This window comes from Amia ocellicauda, chromosome 1, assembly GCF_036373705.1.
Source record: "Amia ocellicauda isolate fAmiCal2 chromosome 1, fAmiCal2.hap1, whole genome shotgun sequence".
NCBI lineage: Eukaryota > Metazoa > Chordata > Actinopteri > Amiiformes > Amiidae > Amia > Amia ocellicauda.
The window spans coordinates 12,038,304-12,052,515 of record NC_089850.1 but is presented as its reverse complement, the minus strand read 5'-3'; the positions used below and the strand labels follow the sequence as shown (position 1 = coordinate 12,052,515).

Genomic DNA, 14,212 nt, shown 5'->3' with positions numbered 1-14,212 from the left:
GCTTGTTGAATGTTTTGAGGCCTGTAACAATCACTTGCAAATATCTCAGATTTCCTAACTGCTTTCACTAGTTCAACTATTTGAGGATATATAATTATGATAAAGCAATCCATATCCTGTCAATATCCAAGTGAGTTGAAACCTTTCCTAATGGGCTGTATTTTGGTTGGATGTAACTATCATGTCCCAGTAGCAAGATTAGAGAATATCACTGTTCCTAGTTTCTAATGTTACAATAAAATGAACTGCTAACATCCCATCTCCCTAGCCACAATATTAGCTTCATAATAAACAAACCAGCTGTAGGTTTTGAATTACATTAAAACACATTCTGTGCAGCTCTCAAGGCTAGACTGGTATAATAAGTAGATGAATTAGCACAGCTGTAGAGATTGTACTGAAGTATGTAAACATTTGTTTCAAAATAACAGTTGTGGCAACTCTTGTATAACTCATGTTTAGTTTAAGCAAAGCAAAGAGATAATATTGATGCTGAAGGATGGTAGCACTGTCTGCCTTTTTAAAATATATCCAGCAGAAGATTATTTAAGCCTGTTGCAGCAATGGCCCAGGCTTGGCATGTTGGACTCCGTATATTACTTGTTTTCAGTAATACATTTCAAAGTGTGTATTTCAAATCCTCACTTTTCAATCTTATCACAAGCACAAAACTGCTAACTCTTACATCCATAGTAAAAAGAAATAATGGATCTGATTTTTCAGTCTGCTTTATAATGTACACAAAAGTAAGGCTTTTGTAGTGTAGAGGGAATGTTTGGACTTCTATCCGGGCAGCATCATACGTTTTGCATACAAATCTTCATCCATAGTTAATTTTGATTCATGTACCCCCCAAAAAAACAACAAATGAATGTTAAACCTAAAACTCCCATGTTTTTGGGGGCAAACAGATTCTTAGGATAATCATGTGACAAATGAAAAACAAGCACAGCAATGAGAAACAAATAGGCTAAGCACAGAAGTGACACAGCAAAATACATTTAACATTACACAGATTATACAGATTATAACTCACCCCTGGAAGTGGTTCCACACACAGGAAATGTAAATTTCGTTTGTGGGGGGTGTTATTTGTGTTCCAGATTTGTCTGTTACCCATATGCAACAGGAGTAATGGCAGCATTGTTCTATAATTTTCATATTTGCAAAGTGGCAACTGTGTGAGCTCGAATGCATGTTTTACCCCACATGGTCTTTCTCCTCAAATTTTGGTTTGTATGATCAATAGTTAACAGCCCATTTATGAACGTAATCTTGATTTGATCATTTTCAGTTCATTTTCATTTTCAGTAAGGTATTTAAAGAATTGTTAACTGTAATTGTTTTCAGTTATTAAACCCCTTTCATAACAGTGCCATTGTAGCGATGTAGGGATATTTTATTTTGTATAAATTATTGTGCTGTGAATTTAAATAAGTTATACAATGAGAACGAGATTGCCTGTGCTGTTCTCTGATGTGCACTCGCAGCGGTCTCGGCCTCCTGTGCTTTGTGTGAATTGGCTATAGAAAGTTGTTTCAGTCTGTGCTCTTTCTGTTTCAGTTCTACAAGCATGTTGTGCAGAGCGTGGAGAAGTTCATTCAGAAGGTGAGTAAACCATATGGAAAGAGTATTGCAGTTCATCTGTCATAATTGTTAAACTGCATGTTGCGATTCTTAACTGTTGCACGTTCTGATGTAATTACAGTCGACAGTGGCAGTAGAATAGCCTACAACATGTGCAGTCATTAAGCCTATATGTTTTTTATGAAAATGTTTCGTCTTTTAATTACATTACATGTTTTATATTTATTTTTGTGCAGTGAGAATCTGTGTTTTATTCTTCAATACAAAGTTGTGCTTAATACTCTGCAGCTGCAAAAGAAACTAAAACACTTAGGGGTGAGACATTGGACTACGTGACCATCGGGTTATTCACAGCTGTAGCATCAACACATTTCCATAACAACTGTCACCTACGGACAGTTAAAAATGACCTGGGGCTCCTTTTTATTCAGCATATTAACAAATACATAAAACTTATATGGGTAAAGCTTTTTCTGTCAAATACACTAATTGAAATATTGTATTGTGTAATTACGATAATCCATGAGGGCTTTTTTGGGTTCCAACGTTTTGATTATATGATCGGGTATTAGGCTACCATTTAAGATGAATAGCGAAGATGAATAGCGAACACGGAACATCCACACACAACAAAACTGAAAGCACGTTTGTTACTTCTTTTTGTGACAAGTGACACATCATTCTTATAAACATTAATTAACATTAATTTTATTCCAAGAAGTGTGAAACACCTCCACCTCCCCATTTAACTATGATCCTCTGTTTCAAAACACTGCATGCACCATCTTCTCTTGACAGTGCAAGCCAGAGTACAAGGTGCCAGGGTTGTACGTCATCGACTCCATCGTACGACAGTCACGCCACCAGTTTGGGCAGGAAAAGGATGTGTTCGCCCCGCGGTTCAGCAAGAACATTATCAACACCTTCCAGAATTTATACCGATGTCCTGGTGATGATAAGGTACATCTGAATTCAAAAGTATGTGCGTCTCATGTAAGAGTCGGCAACCAACACCTGAACGTGTGCACAGGGGTGAGGTGGCAGATGATGACTTGAAGTTTTATGATGAGAAAATGTGGAGGGGGCACTTTAAACCATGTGTGTTAATCTGGTGTTTTTATATTACCAGAAGAAAATCAAAACCCTTGTTAAGGTGCAAACTGTGTTTAATTAAGTGACTTTCAACAGTAATTTTAGATAATGATGCCAAAAACAATTAAATACGGAAGGGTAGTATGTAGGAATTTGATTAAACACCAGGGTAGAAGTTAATTTGGGCTGTGATGCTTAACTCTGGAAAGAGATTTTGCTTCTGCTCACTTCCTGCTCAGTGCTCAGTGAGGCCAGCCCTGTTCCTGGAGAGACAATCCTGCAGGTTTTCCAGGTCTCTAAATTATCAATTACGGGATCCCTTGAACACATGGGAGGTTTGACTAATTAAGCTCAATCATTGGCTCAATTAACAATTTGGATAAAACAAAAAACTGTGGCTGTGACTCTCTAGGACCAGGGTGGGCCTGATTACTGATTAACCTGATTAGCCTATCAGATTCCATAGTTTTTTATGCATATAATTTACTTTTGCATAATATGTATAATTATATTTTGTCTATTTTTAATTTCTTCAAAGGGAAAGACAACGACGTCTAATGATTCACATCTATAGACCTGTGTAGATAATATTCGTGTTTGTTTCACTTTTTTTTTTTTTTTTTTTTTTTTTTAATTAGGTTAGGCCATTGATTGTTTTTGATTGTTAATGTATTGAGGATCTGCAGACTGGCAGCACTAATGCATTTATACACATGTATATATTGATACACATACCTTCCTTGATCTCCCTTCTACTGTTTCTTAGTTTTTTATTCCATCAATTGAATTGTGATTTCTTCTCTCCATAAATTAACCACTTTGTCTTCTGCACAGCAAGAGCAAGGAAATGAACTTGCCTTAAAATAGGTGACAATTAAATATTTGAGCTGTGTCTGTTACAACATTGGAAATGGCTTGATTACAATCCATTACTTATTAAAGATAAGCAGATTAGATGTAAGTGAACTGAAGTACCCTTTTTTCATTCAGGTTAGCAAAAGTCAAATATTTAGTAAAATTTGGTGCTGGCAGACAGCAGGAAGGAACTTTTTTTTATAGTGCTAAATGCTTTCTTTTGTTTTGTCATGGAAAGGGTTCACTTGTTTAATTCATTTCAGAGCTGTTTGGATGCCAGAATAACTCAATTTTCCCAATTTTCTAGAGTAAAATCGTGAGGGTGTTAAATCTCTGGCAGAAGAATAATGTTTTCAAGAGCGATATCATTCAGCCCCTGCTGGACATGGCGGCAGGACTACCCCCTCCCAGTGTAACCCCGGTTATGGCCAGTACTGCAGCCCCCGTCAACAACAATACCCCAGGTGAGCCCAGAGCAGCCCCCACGACACAGGCTGCACTGACAGCTTTTCCCAGTCAACGCACTTTGTCTCTGCTTTGCTGATATTTGGGGAAAAAAATACAATGGAGATAGTCAGGAATTACCCACATAATATCTCAGTCCAAATTGCACGTGAAAGTTACACTACAGGTCAAAAGTTTTAGAAAATCTGATCGGAACTGAGTGACCTGTGACCGTCTGAATGAGTCCCCCCTGGAGCAAACTGCACGTTTACCCCCCGGGCTCTGAATGATGACGGGCGACACGGACACTGTAAATCGGATGTGTTTGAGAATGAAATGCACTGGTAGCCAAGAGAATAAGCTTTCTAACAATGTGCGCATTGTAGGAATACAGTGTCACTTCTATGCACAGGAGCTGCGCATAACACAGTATATAACTCTGAAATGTACATTATTTTTCAGTTTTTGGTAACCTAAACTTTTTTTTAACCTCTGGCAGTTTACTGTACAAACTGGAACAATGGGGGTGTTCTCAAACAAAATGTCTGTATATTTGCTGTTGTCATAGTGACATCCAGTGGCCAACGTACTACATTTATAGAATCTTTATTTTTCTCATAGAATGGTAAGTTTGGATATCTGTAATATTGCTTTTATCTTACCGAGTTTGTTTCCCTGCCTTACAGGAACTCCTGTGACCCCGGCCACCCCAGCTAACATCATGCAAAGCTTACCGGACTCCTGGGCGTCTCAGATATCCAACACGGATACCATTGCTGCCGTGGCACAGATTCTACAAAGTCCCCAGGGTCAACAGGTCAGCCATTTTTATCATCTGTTACTCATTTTGTCCTTTTTGAGTCTTGATATCATCTTTCTCAGGTATCTCTTCTGGCCATTTTTATTTCTCTATCAGCGTGCTGACTTGAAGTGACTTTTATTACTGAGATTTATTTTATTACTTTTGAAATCCAATTACTGATATACATATAAGCATGACACTATTCCTTCATTATTCTTTTTCACTGTTTAAAAAAAAATGCATCATTCACACTGATATTCTTTAAATCGAATCTTCATTCCCCAAAATGTCGTTTTTCCAGCTCCAGCAGTTAGTCCAGAGCCTGCAGATGCAGCAGCAGAAGCCCCAGCCCTCGTTACTCCAGGCCCTGGATGCGGGCCTGGTAGTCCAGCTGCAGGCCCTGACTGCACAACTCACTGCAGCTGCAGCAGCAGCCAACACACTGAACCCCCTGGATCAGAGGGTCTCCTTCAACAAGGTAAGACAAGGGAACGGGTTCACAGTGGGAGAATCATGATCCCTGATGATGTTACAAACTGTATTTTATTGCATATGGATTGAAATGACTTGAAATTGTTTTTGCATGTCACATTCAGTCCTCCTGGTACTTTGATGCACAGTTACTTAGTGCTTGAGTACTGAGTTATGCTTTATTGTTATTGATTGTGAGTGGAATGAGCTAATTTGGAGGATTCCTTGTTTTGCTCTATAGAAGCTGTTGGACCAGTTTGATTTTGGGGAAGAGCCTGAACACACAGAGGAATCCAAAAAGGAAACGCCGTCCCAACTGTAAGAATTGACGTAGTAGTGCATTGAATTCACAACGAACATCAGTGTGGGCTACTGACTACTAATTGTAAACTCCTAGATTATTCAAGTTTGCATCGTGCATGATTGTAAATTGTCTGCTGTGCCACGTGTTCTAGTTCATTTGAGTTTATTACCACACATTGAAAAGTGATTTCCTGAAGGTGTCATTGGGGGAAGTGTTTCTCGTACGCAGTGACACTCAAAAATGTTCTCCCATTCATGACATCTGAAGCAGACCTCAGCCCTCGCTCTAGTACTCCAGTGTCATGAGTGCCATCTTGTCTTCCAGGCCCATCGTCTCCGATTCCATCAACAACTCCATTTTCCATCAGCTGGCCGAGCAGCTGCAGCAGCAGAACCTCGAGCAGTTCCACAAACAGCTGCTGGAGCACCAGCAACACCAACAGCAGCAACAACAGCAGCAACAACAGCAACAGCAACAGCAGCAGCAACAACAACAGCAACAGCAGCAGCAGCAACAACAACAACAACAGCAGCAGCAGCAACAACAACAGCAGCAGCAGCAGCAGAAGGTGAGCGGCAGCGCCCCCCTGTGGACCCCTCTCACACTGCGCAGCCATTGAAAGGTTGTGATTTTACAATACTTTTCTATAGCCCGCTTAAGTGTAATTTAGAATGTTAGAGTGCTGTTCTAAAACAACACGTCACTCTAAATTGCACTTAAGCGGGCTATAGGAAATCTGTTCCTGTGCTCATTTGATGTGTTTCTGCGGGGAGTTCAGAAGAATCATCTTGTCTTGCAGAGCATGTCGATGGAGAGCCAGGACGGCCTGTTTGGGTCGGAGAACTCTGCCACGCCCTCGCAGGGAAGCAGCCAGCAGCAGCTCCAAGAGCCTGACACCAAAATGGACGATTCCATGGATAACCAACAGCAGGCCAGTCCCTTCACAAGAATAATAAATGCATATCGGCACAGTATTACTGCCATTCAGATCTGAGGATTAGGTTTCTCCAAGTATCTTGTTGTAAATAAAAAACAACCTCATAGCTTTTGAAGATCAGATTCTTTATTCTTGGTCAATGCTCCTGTGATCTCATACCTTATGTCTTAAAACAGGACATGGATCTCGATGAAGGACCAGATATGGAAGATGCTGAGATTTTTGAGCCAGAAGAGAAGGTGACTGTAAATACAAGGTCAAGGACACGATCCAAATCCCGTTCTAGGTGAGAGAAATCTAGAGTTTGCTTGTCAAAAAATGTTCCATTAACAGAACAGTCTGGTCTGAGATGATGTCTAAGTTAGGTGTTCGACACAGTGAAATCCCCATTTATGTTTTGTGCGAAATTTGTTTACCGCAGGTCACCGAGGAAACGAAGGTCCAGGTCTCGGTCGGGCTCGCGCAAACGAAAGCACCGCAAGCGCTCGCGCTCCCGCTCCCGGGAGAGGAAGAGGAAGTCGTCGCGGTCATACTCCAGTGAGCGCAGGGCTCGGGAACGAGAGAAGGAGCGACAGAAGAAAGGGCTGCCTCCCATTCGATCAAAAACTCTCAGTGGTAAGAAGACTCTCTGAATAGGATCTTTTTTTGGTGTATTTATTGTATCATATGTTCGTTCTCATGCCAACAGTGAGAAAACATGGCCTCCACTATAATGTGCATATAGTTTGTTTTGTATCTCTCTTCTCACCTTCGTTTAGCAGTGGATCGATAAAGGCTGATGATGATGATGATGATGATGATATAATAAAATCTGTGACGCACACACAGTGTTGAAACTGAGCAAATGATGTTTTACAGTGTGCAGTACTACTCTGTGGGTTGGGCAGGTGGATAAGAAGGCAACCCAGCAAGACCTAACTAACCTGTTTGAAGAATTTGGACAGATAGAATCCATAAATGTAAGTATGGCTTTTGAGTTTGGAAAATTAACGATACTTTTTCTTTAAAATGTAAAATTATCACTTAAATTTGATTTCTCCATGTTCCTTATGACTGGGTTCTACCGGATTTGACATTTTTGAAAAGGTTTTAGTTGTTTATTTACTTTTAATATTAATTAAAAAATGTGGGTTAACATGGTATGCTTTCTACAGTGTTGTATTCTGTGAATATTGATGCAACTCTTTCCTCATGCTTTCTGTCTCTGTCGTTCTTTTTGCAGATGATACCTCCTAGGGGTTGTGCATACATATGTATGGTTCACCGACAGGATGCGTATCGCGCTCGTCAGAAACTCAGCACGGGCTCTTACAAGATTGGCTCCAAAGTCATTAAAGTAAGTGTGGGATACTTTAAGTGCTTTTTGTTTGTGTGTAGAAGGGCTTTGTATGAATGTATGTGGAATGTATCTCACCGTCAGTGTCTTCCAATCCTTTTCAGATTGCTTGGGCTTTAAACAAGGGCGTGAAACAGGAGTACAAGCAGTTCTGGGATGTGGATCTTGGTGTGACTTACATACCCTGGGAGAAGGTTAAAGTGGATGATCTGGATGGCTTTGCAGAAGGAGGAATGATTGACCAGGAGACTGTCAACAGTGGTAAGTTACCCCTTGTCTCCAAAAGTAGCATCAAAGATCACAATGAAGCCTGAGCTTTCATAAATGGAGATTTTCTGAAGAGCTGCAGTGATGATGTGTGTTGCTTTTCTAGAGTGGGAAGCTGCCCGCAGTGTTGAGTCCACCAAGGAGAACCAGAACCCAGTCGTCACGACGGACACCCCCACGATGGTCACGACCCAGTCGGATGCGTTCACCCAGCCGGTCACCATGCTGCCTGTCCAGGTAACAGCGTCTGCAGCGTCTCCCGTGACGTGGCACACTGTGTGTGTGCAGTGCTGAAAACTGATCACTAGAAAAATTGTTCTCTGTCTAGAAGGTGCTGTAGGTGTAATCCATGTCCGTGCCGTTTCAGATTCCAGTTGCTCAGGGAGTTCAGGCGGTCGGTCTGGTGCCCCCTACTTTCCCAGTCGCCATGACAATGCCTCCTCCGGGTTTTGGGCCTCCCCCTCCGTTCCTGAGAGCTGGTTTCAACGCCTCACAGCCGCCCCCCGGTGAGAGATGAGGACTGACTGGAATCTGTCTGTAGCTGCTCTCTGAAACTAGTGCAAATGTCTCGTTCCCTCCCATCATCAGAAATGGTTCAACAAGGTCTGATGTTAATATCAGGCCATCCTAACATGTCTTGATATCTGTTCATTTATCATGTTGGTGGTGTCCTTTCTCAACCTATGGATTTTCAGTCCTGTCAGAAATTAAGTTAATTTCTTAAATTAATGCGCTTAATTTCAAATGACAAAGTAGATATGTCTTCTAACTGTATGCTTTACTCCTCATACAGCATCATCAGTGTTTGTTTATACAAATGTATAGATATAGTTTTCCGTGTGAGGATGTAATATGGTCGGTAGAATAGTTAAACACTTCAAATAACAATATGGTTAGGCTTTTGTTTTTAATTGATTGTATTTCTCATTATTTTCTGTAATGAAGGTTTCATGCCACCTCCCGTCGTTCCTCAGACAGCTGTGGGCTCTGGAGTCCAATCGGTACCATCATGTAAGTTTATAACCAGCCTCTCAGCCCTGAACTAATCGCACTCTCTCTTATCAGTGTCTTTACATGATTTATAGCTTATCAGAGCTTAACAGCTGTTGGAAGGCCTTATATTGGCCTATTTTTTTAGGGAGGCTGTTCTGTCTTTGGTTGTATCGGCTGTGTGATGAATTCATTTCTGAATGTTTGCTCGTAGCCTTGATCCAGCCTTCGATTTCAGCCACCCAGGAGAATGTGAAGGACTCTCCTTTTGGAGCCATGATACCCCCGGGCAGCACCATCCCAGGGGGCTTCCTCTCCTCTGGCATCCCAGGGGCTGGCGCCTTCAATCCCATCGGAGTCCAGCAGCAGCATAGAGGCAGCGGCCTGCTAGGTGACAAGGGACTGCAGGCCTCAGAAAAGCAAGAGGGCTCCGCGGATACTAAAATAATTCAAGGTAGCCGACTATCTGAAGTTCCCTTTGCCTTTAATGACCTAACCGATTAAACGACGGTGTAAACAAGAAAGATACTCGAATATGAATTGTTTAATAATGCTGGTCTTTGATCAAAATGTTTTTTACTCCACAACCTCAAGATGTCAATCAAACCACACCAGTGAAAGTGACCTAAAGAATAATTAAGTGATGAACACATTGACTGCTAGTCAATTTGTAAACGTATAGGGTTAGATCTTGACTAGTGTACAATGGTGTTAAAGTTGACCGCATCACGGCTCATTAAATCAATAATAACAGAATGGATAGGAGAGAAAGGCACCAATGTGCAGAATCGTTTTGTCCTACAGGATTCTGTCAGTGCCAAGACCTCCTTATATGAGGAATAAAATTATCATTACAACCCAAAGCTACAGAGAGATTTTTAATTGCTTTAGAACTAAAATATTAAAGAAATTGAAATGAAAAGCGATGGATTTTAAAAATGGGGTTCACATCTGGTCAAGCTCGTTAACTACATAGATAAGACGTCAATGCCAATATATTAGGCTATCCTATTTGATCAGTGATACTGAGATTAAAAGCTCATTTCGTCACTCTAATGGGGACCTGCAGGGGACTATCTGATACAACATGTCTGATGGATGCGATGCACTGAATATTCTAACGAGTCTACAAATGTATCTACTGTATCAATCTGTTAAGCTGTAACCATCTTCCCCTCTTCCCCAGGAATGCAGAGTGACATTCGAAGTGGCTCCATCAGTCTCCTGGGTATGCACCCATCTGCCGCCCTGGCACACTCTTTGCACCCTTCCAATCTCCCTGGCCAAAGAATGCCTGGATTGTTGCCTTTAGAGCTCCGCCCTGGAATGTTACCCCCGCCTCCCGGCCCGAGGTTCTCCTTGTTGATGCAGCCTGGCCTCCCTCATCAGCCCAACAACATGCCTCCCACCTCCATGCTGGATCCCTCCCTGCAGTCCAGGGCTCGGGGTCCTTTCCCTCCGGTGGACCATTTCAACAGGACCGATGGGACTTTTGGAAGACCGTCAAACCAGCAGGGCAGCAATGTGGCGAAGCCTGAAGAGGGCAGGCCGGCTGGCAATGAGAGTATCCAGCAGGATGGCGACCAGGATTATCGCTTTCCCCCGGTGGAGAAGCAGGGCCTCCTGAGGACCCCTGTGGAGCAGAGGGAGGGTGCTGGCAGAGCCCCTTTGTTAGAGGGGAGGGACGGTGGCCGAGCTGCACCAGGAGAAGGCCGAGAGAACCTCAGAAGGGAGTCCTTGGGAGGCTTCAGGTCCGAGAGCCGTTGGGGTCCCCCCAGAGGAGACTTTGACGAGCGGGAGTTGCGGGGGGGGCCTGTCGCCGGCCCGAAAGGATTTCACGACGACCGGCCAGGCGCTGGCGGGAACTTCCGCTTCGAAGGCCGAGGAGGGCCTTCTTGGAACCGCGGGTTCGAGCCCGACGTCCACCGGGATTTTGACGATCGGCGCCGGCCCTGGGAAAGGCAGAGGGACCGGGACGATAGGGATTTTGATTTCCGCAGGGAGGTGAACGGCAGCCGGTTCAGTCGGGACCGCGACCACGAGCCCTGGGCTTCCCCCGTCACTCAGCCTCAAGCGCTCAAGTTTCCCGAAGGGACAGGCGACCACCAAAAGCGAGACAAACCGCTGCGGGTGAACGGGGAGGAGACGGACATTAAGCCCACCCCGGAGCCAGAGAAGAGCGAGCCCGACCCCTCCGAAAAGCATGCCTCCCCCAGGGATGTAGACAATGAAAAGAAAGAGCCGAAGGAAGGAGCTGAAATACAGCCAGTGGTAGAGAAAACAGAAACTGAGGGGACATAATCATCACTCAGTAGGTAAAAGATCATTTTGTAAAGTTGTCATCTCTGTAATAGTTAAATGGCTGACTGGACCTTTTAGTAATTCACTTTTGTCTGCCACAGAAACCTAACAATTTGCTCATCTTTCACATACTGGCGATCTACTGACTTGTATAGATGGCTCTGTAGATGATGAAAATGGTAGGTTATTTTAATTTAGTTATGATGGAAGCCACCCCCACAATTTTAATTAGATAAATATTCATGAAGAGCTTGCCAAAAATGTTAATTAAATAGAAAAAAGAAAAGAAACAAACTTCCTATGGAAGGACCTAATGAATCCTGGCTGTTTTTAATAGTTTGACTACAGATGTTGTTGTTATACTTGAAAGCGGCAGGTGCTGCCCTGTTTTGTCTGTCTTCTTTTAAAATGCTGCTGCTGCAAAAAAATTTTAATAATGCCTCCGTGGTGTTTTATGCTTTTGTCTTTTAAGCGAAATCGATGTAACTCAAGTACAATGAGAACCGTACCGAGTTACAGATGCTTTTTGGAAGAAAAAAATTAAAATGTTCTGTGTTATCCCCAAAATAAATGTCTGTGATTTGTTCCTCGTACTGCATTGAATTTTAAAAAAGAAAAAAAAAAAAAAACTAAATATATATAAAAAGATCAAGTGAATGTGGGTTGCATTCTGTTTTTAGTTGCTAATAAACATTTGTTTTGTTTAAAATGCTCTAGGATTTTATTTTATTCCGAATGTGACAAACACACAAAGTGACATAGAAGGTCTCCCCTTTGCACAATCTATGTTCTCTCTCTCAAAACTGCAGGAAACGCATTTAACCACTTATTGAAGAAACTAGTTTTAAAGTATAATGTAGTAAGGAGTGCTGAAGGACTTAGACTGACTTTAGACTAGGGAATTTGTATGCATGAGTTTTGTTAGTTTATAACCATTTTCAGGTTTTGCTTACATATGTTCTGGTTTTGCTTTGTATTTTTAAATATGTTCACATTCAGTTTAAGCTTGGTTGATAAACAAATGGTGCGTTGGCTTTGGAATCCATGTTGCCTTTACTTGTGGCTAAACTGCAGTGGACTTTGTTCAAATTGTGTTAGGAGCGATTTATGAGAAGAAAAATCTAATTCTGTCCATCTGGGTTTTTTAGCAGCACAAGGCTCTGCTAGGACTTAACAGATGAGGACCAGTGTTCTAAAGAGTATCAGTGATCTCATAGTCCCTGCTTTGCTACCAGCCTGCCAGGTATGAGATGTAGTTCCAAGGTTTTGCAACAAAGTTTCATGCTGTACGTTGTAGAGGCCTGTGACTTGGCTTAGGTAAACCATAAACACGAGGCTAGTACTGTGGTTCGTGTGACTGCGTTGCTTAGCGCCTGCAGATCGCCTCCAGATAGGCCAAACAGGAGGTGTGAGAGTCGCACCCCTCCCAGCCCAAGAGATGAAGAGATTCAAGTTCCTGCAAATTAAAATAAACAAATGGTGGTGACAGTTTTACAGGGAAAAACATTAATATGCCCAACATATCTTTATATGTAAAAAAAGATAACTTGTCTGTGGCTTTGTGCACTATTTACACTGATTAGTGTTTTTCCTGTTGTATTGTCTTACAACTGAGGACGCTGGTGCACCTCTACTACACAACAACTTCTGTAGTCTTACAGAAAAGCAGTTTTTTGTCTGTTTTATTTTTATTTTTCATACTGAAATCTATACACATACATTATAACAATTGGACTTCTCTTGTAAATCTTATGGAGTAATCGCTGTGATTCACTTTAGAAGGCATTCCTTAAAAGCCTTTGGGGTAAATGTACCTGGCCAGAAAAACAAATAAATAGGTACAATACAAAAATAACTTTTTCAGTTGGCAGACTGGCGTCAGTAGCACCATAGATTTGTTTTTGTTTTGTTTTTAGCTTGAAGGCTTTAACCTACAGTTAATGTCCTCGAACAGGAATGGGCAACTCCAGTCATCAGGGGGGACAGGATCTCTTCATTTTCATTCCCCTTTATTTGTCTGACTCAAACATAACATTTTCCCAGTCTTAAGAGATGCATTCAAAGCCAAATCTGAAAGCTGCTGGATTCTGTCCCTTGAGCACCATGGCTGCCCATTCCTGACGGCATGCTGCCCAGTGCCACCCCCTCGCTCCCCAGACTCAGACTAATGTGATCTATATCTCATGGCCTCTCTGTAAAAAAATGTCCAGCACCCATCCGTCTGTCCAAAAGTAATGAACTATTAAAACTTTCAAAATATGGGCCAAGTAGTTCATTCGGGATGAAGTCGGTACGTGAGGCAGCCTGCCTATAGCTTTGGTGACATACATTCACAGGAAACATGCAGAAAATGTGATATCGACAGGTTGGAAAGAAAACGAGCACACGTCGCCTCCTTCACTGGTGGCGATCGCACCGGTGCACAAGGCTGGACTGAAGATCCCATAATATGAAGAACATCTGATGGGGGGGGGGGGGGGGCAGTTCAACAGACAGGAGATGAAAGTTGAACACTCCAGCACTATGTCAATTCTTTAGCTATTTCTTCTTGAAAGAATAGCAGATACACTAGTCATATCCCACAATAGGTTTTTCTAATGTGTCTGTGAAGCTCAGAAACCAAATTATTACATACTTTGGGGGGGATTTTCAATACAGCAATACAACATTTTACCTTCCATCGGGGACTGTGTTCACCAGTGTTGCCTTCTTGAATATGATCCTTTCATTTTAGGCTTACTACCCGTAACACAATCTTAACCTTAACCTGCAACAGTAACAGATTCATATTTTTTTCTGCTACAACTGCATACCTTTGGCTTCTCC

General features: G+C 42.1%; 1 protein-coding gene across 1 annotated transcript in view; it reads left to right on the top strand.

The window, feature by feature from the left end:
* Window positions 1-12,020, top strand: part of scaf8 (SR-related CTD-associated factor 8) — a 36,853-nt gene extending 24,833 nt beyond the window's left edge. The window contains exons 3-20 of the mRNA XM_066719620.1: window positions 1,564-1,608; window positions 2,386-2,547; window positions 3,842-3,998; window positions 4,665-4,795; window positions 5,082-5,258; window positions 5,493-5,569; window positions 5,880-6,123; window positions 6,355-6,486; window positions 6,669-6,778; window positions 6,914-7,107; window positions 7,351-7,451; window positions 7,715-7,828; window positions 7,933-8,089; window positions 8,202-8,332; window positions 8,463-8,601; window positions 9,041-9,106; window positions 9,300-9,539; window positions 10,272-12,020. Of these exons, the coding sequence (XP_066575717.1) occupies window positions 1,564-1,608; window positions 2,386-2,547; window positions 3,842-3,998; window positions 4,665-4,795; window positions 5,082-5,258; window positions 5,493-5,569; window positions 5,880-6,123; window positions 6,355-6,486; window positions 6,669-6,778; window positions 6,914-7,107; window positions 7,351-7,451; window positions 7,715-7,828; window positions 7,933-8,089; window positions 8,202-8,332; window positions 8,463-8,601; window positions 9,041-9,106; window positions 9,300-9,539; window positions 10,272-11,386 (3,492 nt within the window). The 3' untranslated portion in view covers window positions 11,387-12,020. The remainder of the gene's footprint in view (window positions 1-1,563; window positions 1,609-2,385; window positions 2,548-3,841; window positions 3,999-4,664; window positions 4,796-5,081; window positions 5,259-5,492; window positions 5,570-5,879; window positions 6,124-6,354; window positions 6,487-6,668; window positions 6,779-6,913; window positions 7,108-7,350; window positions 7,452-7,714; window positions 7,829-7,932; window positions 8,090-8,201; window positions 8,333-8,462; window positions 8,602-9,040; window positions 9,107-9,299; window positions 9,540-10,271) is intronic.
* The last annotated feature ends 2,192 nt before the right edge of the window (window positions 12,021-14,212 follow it).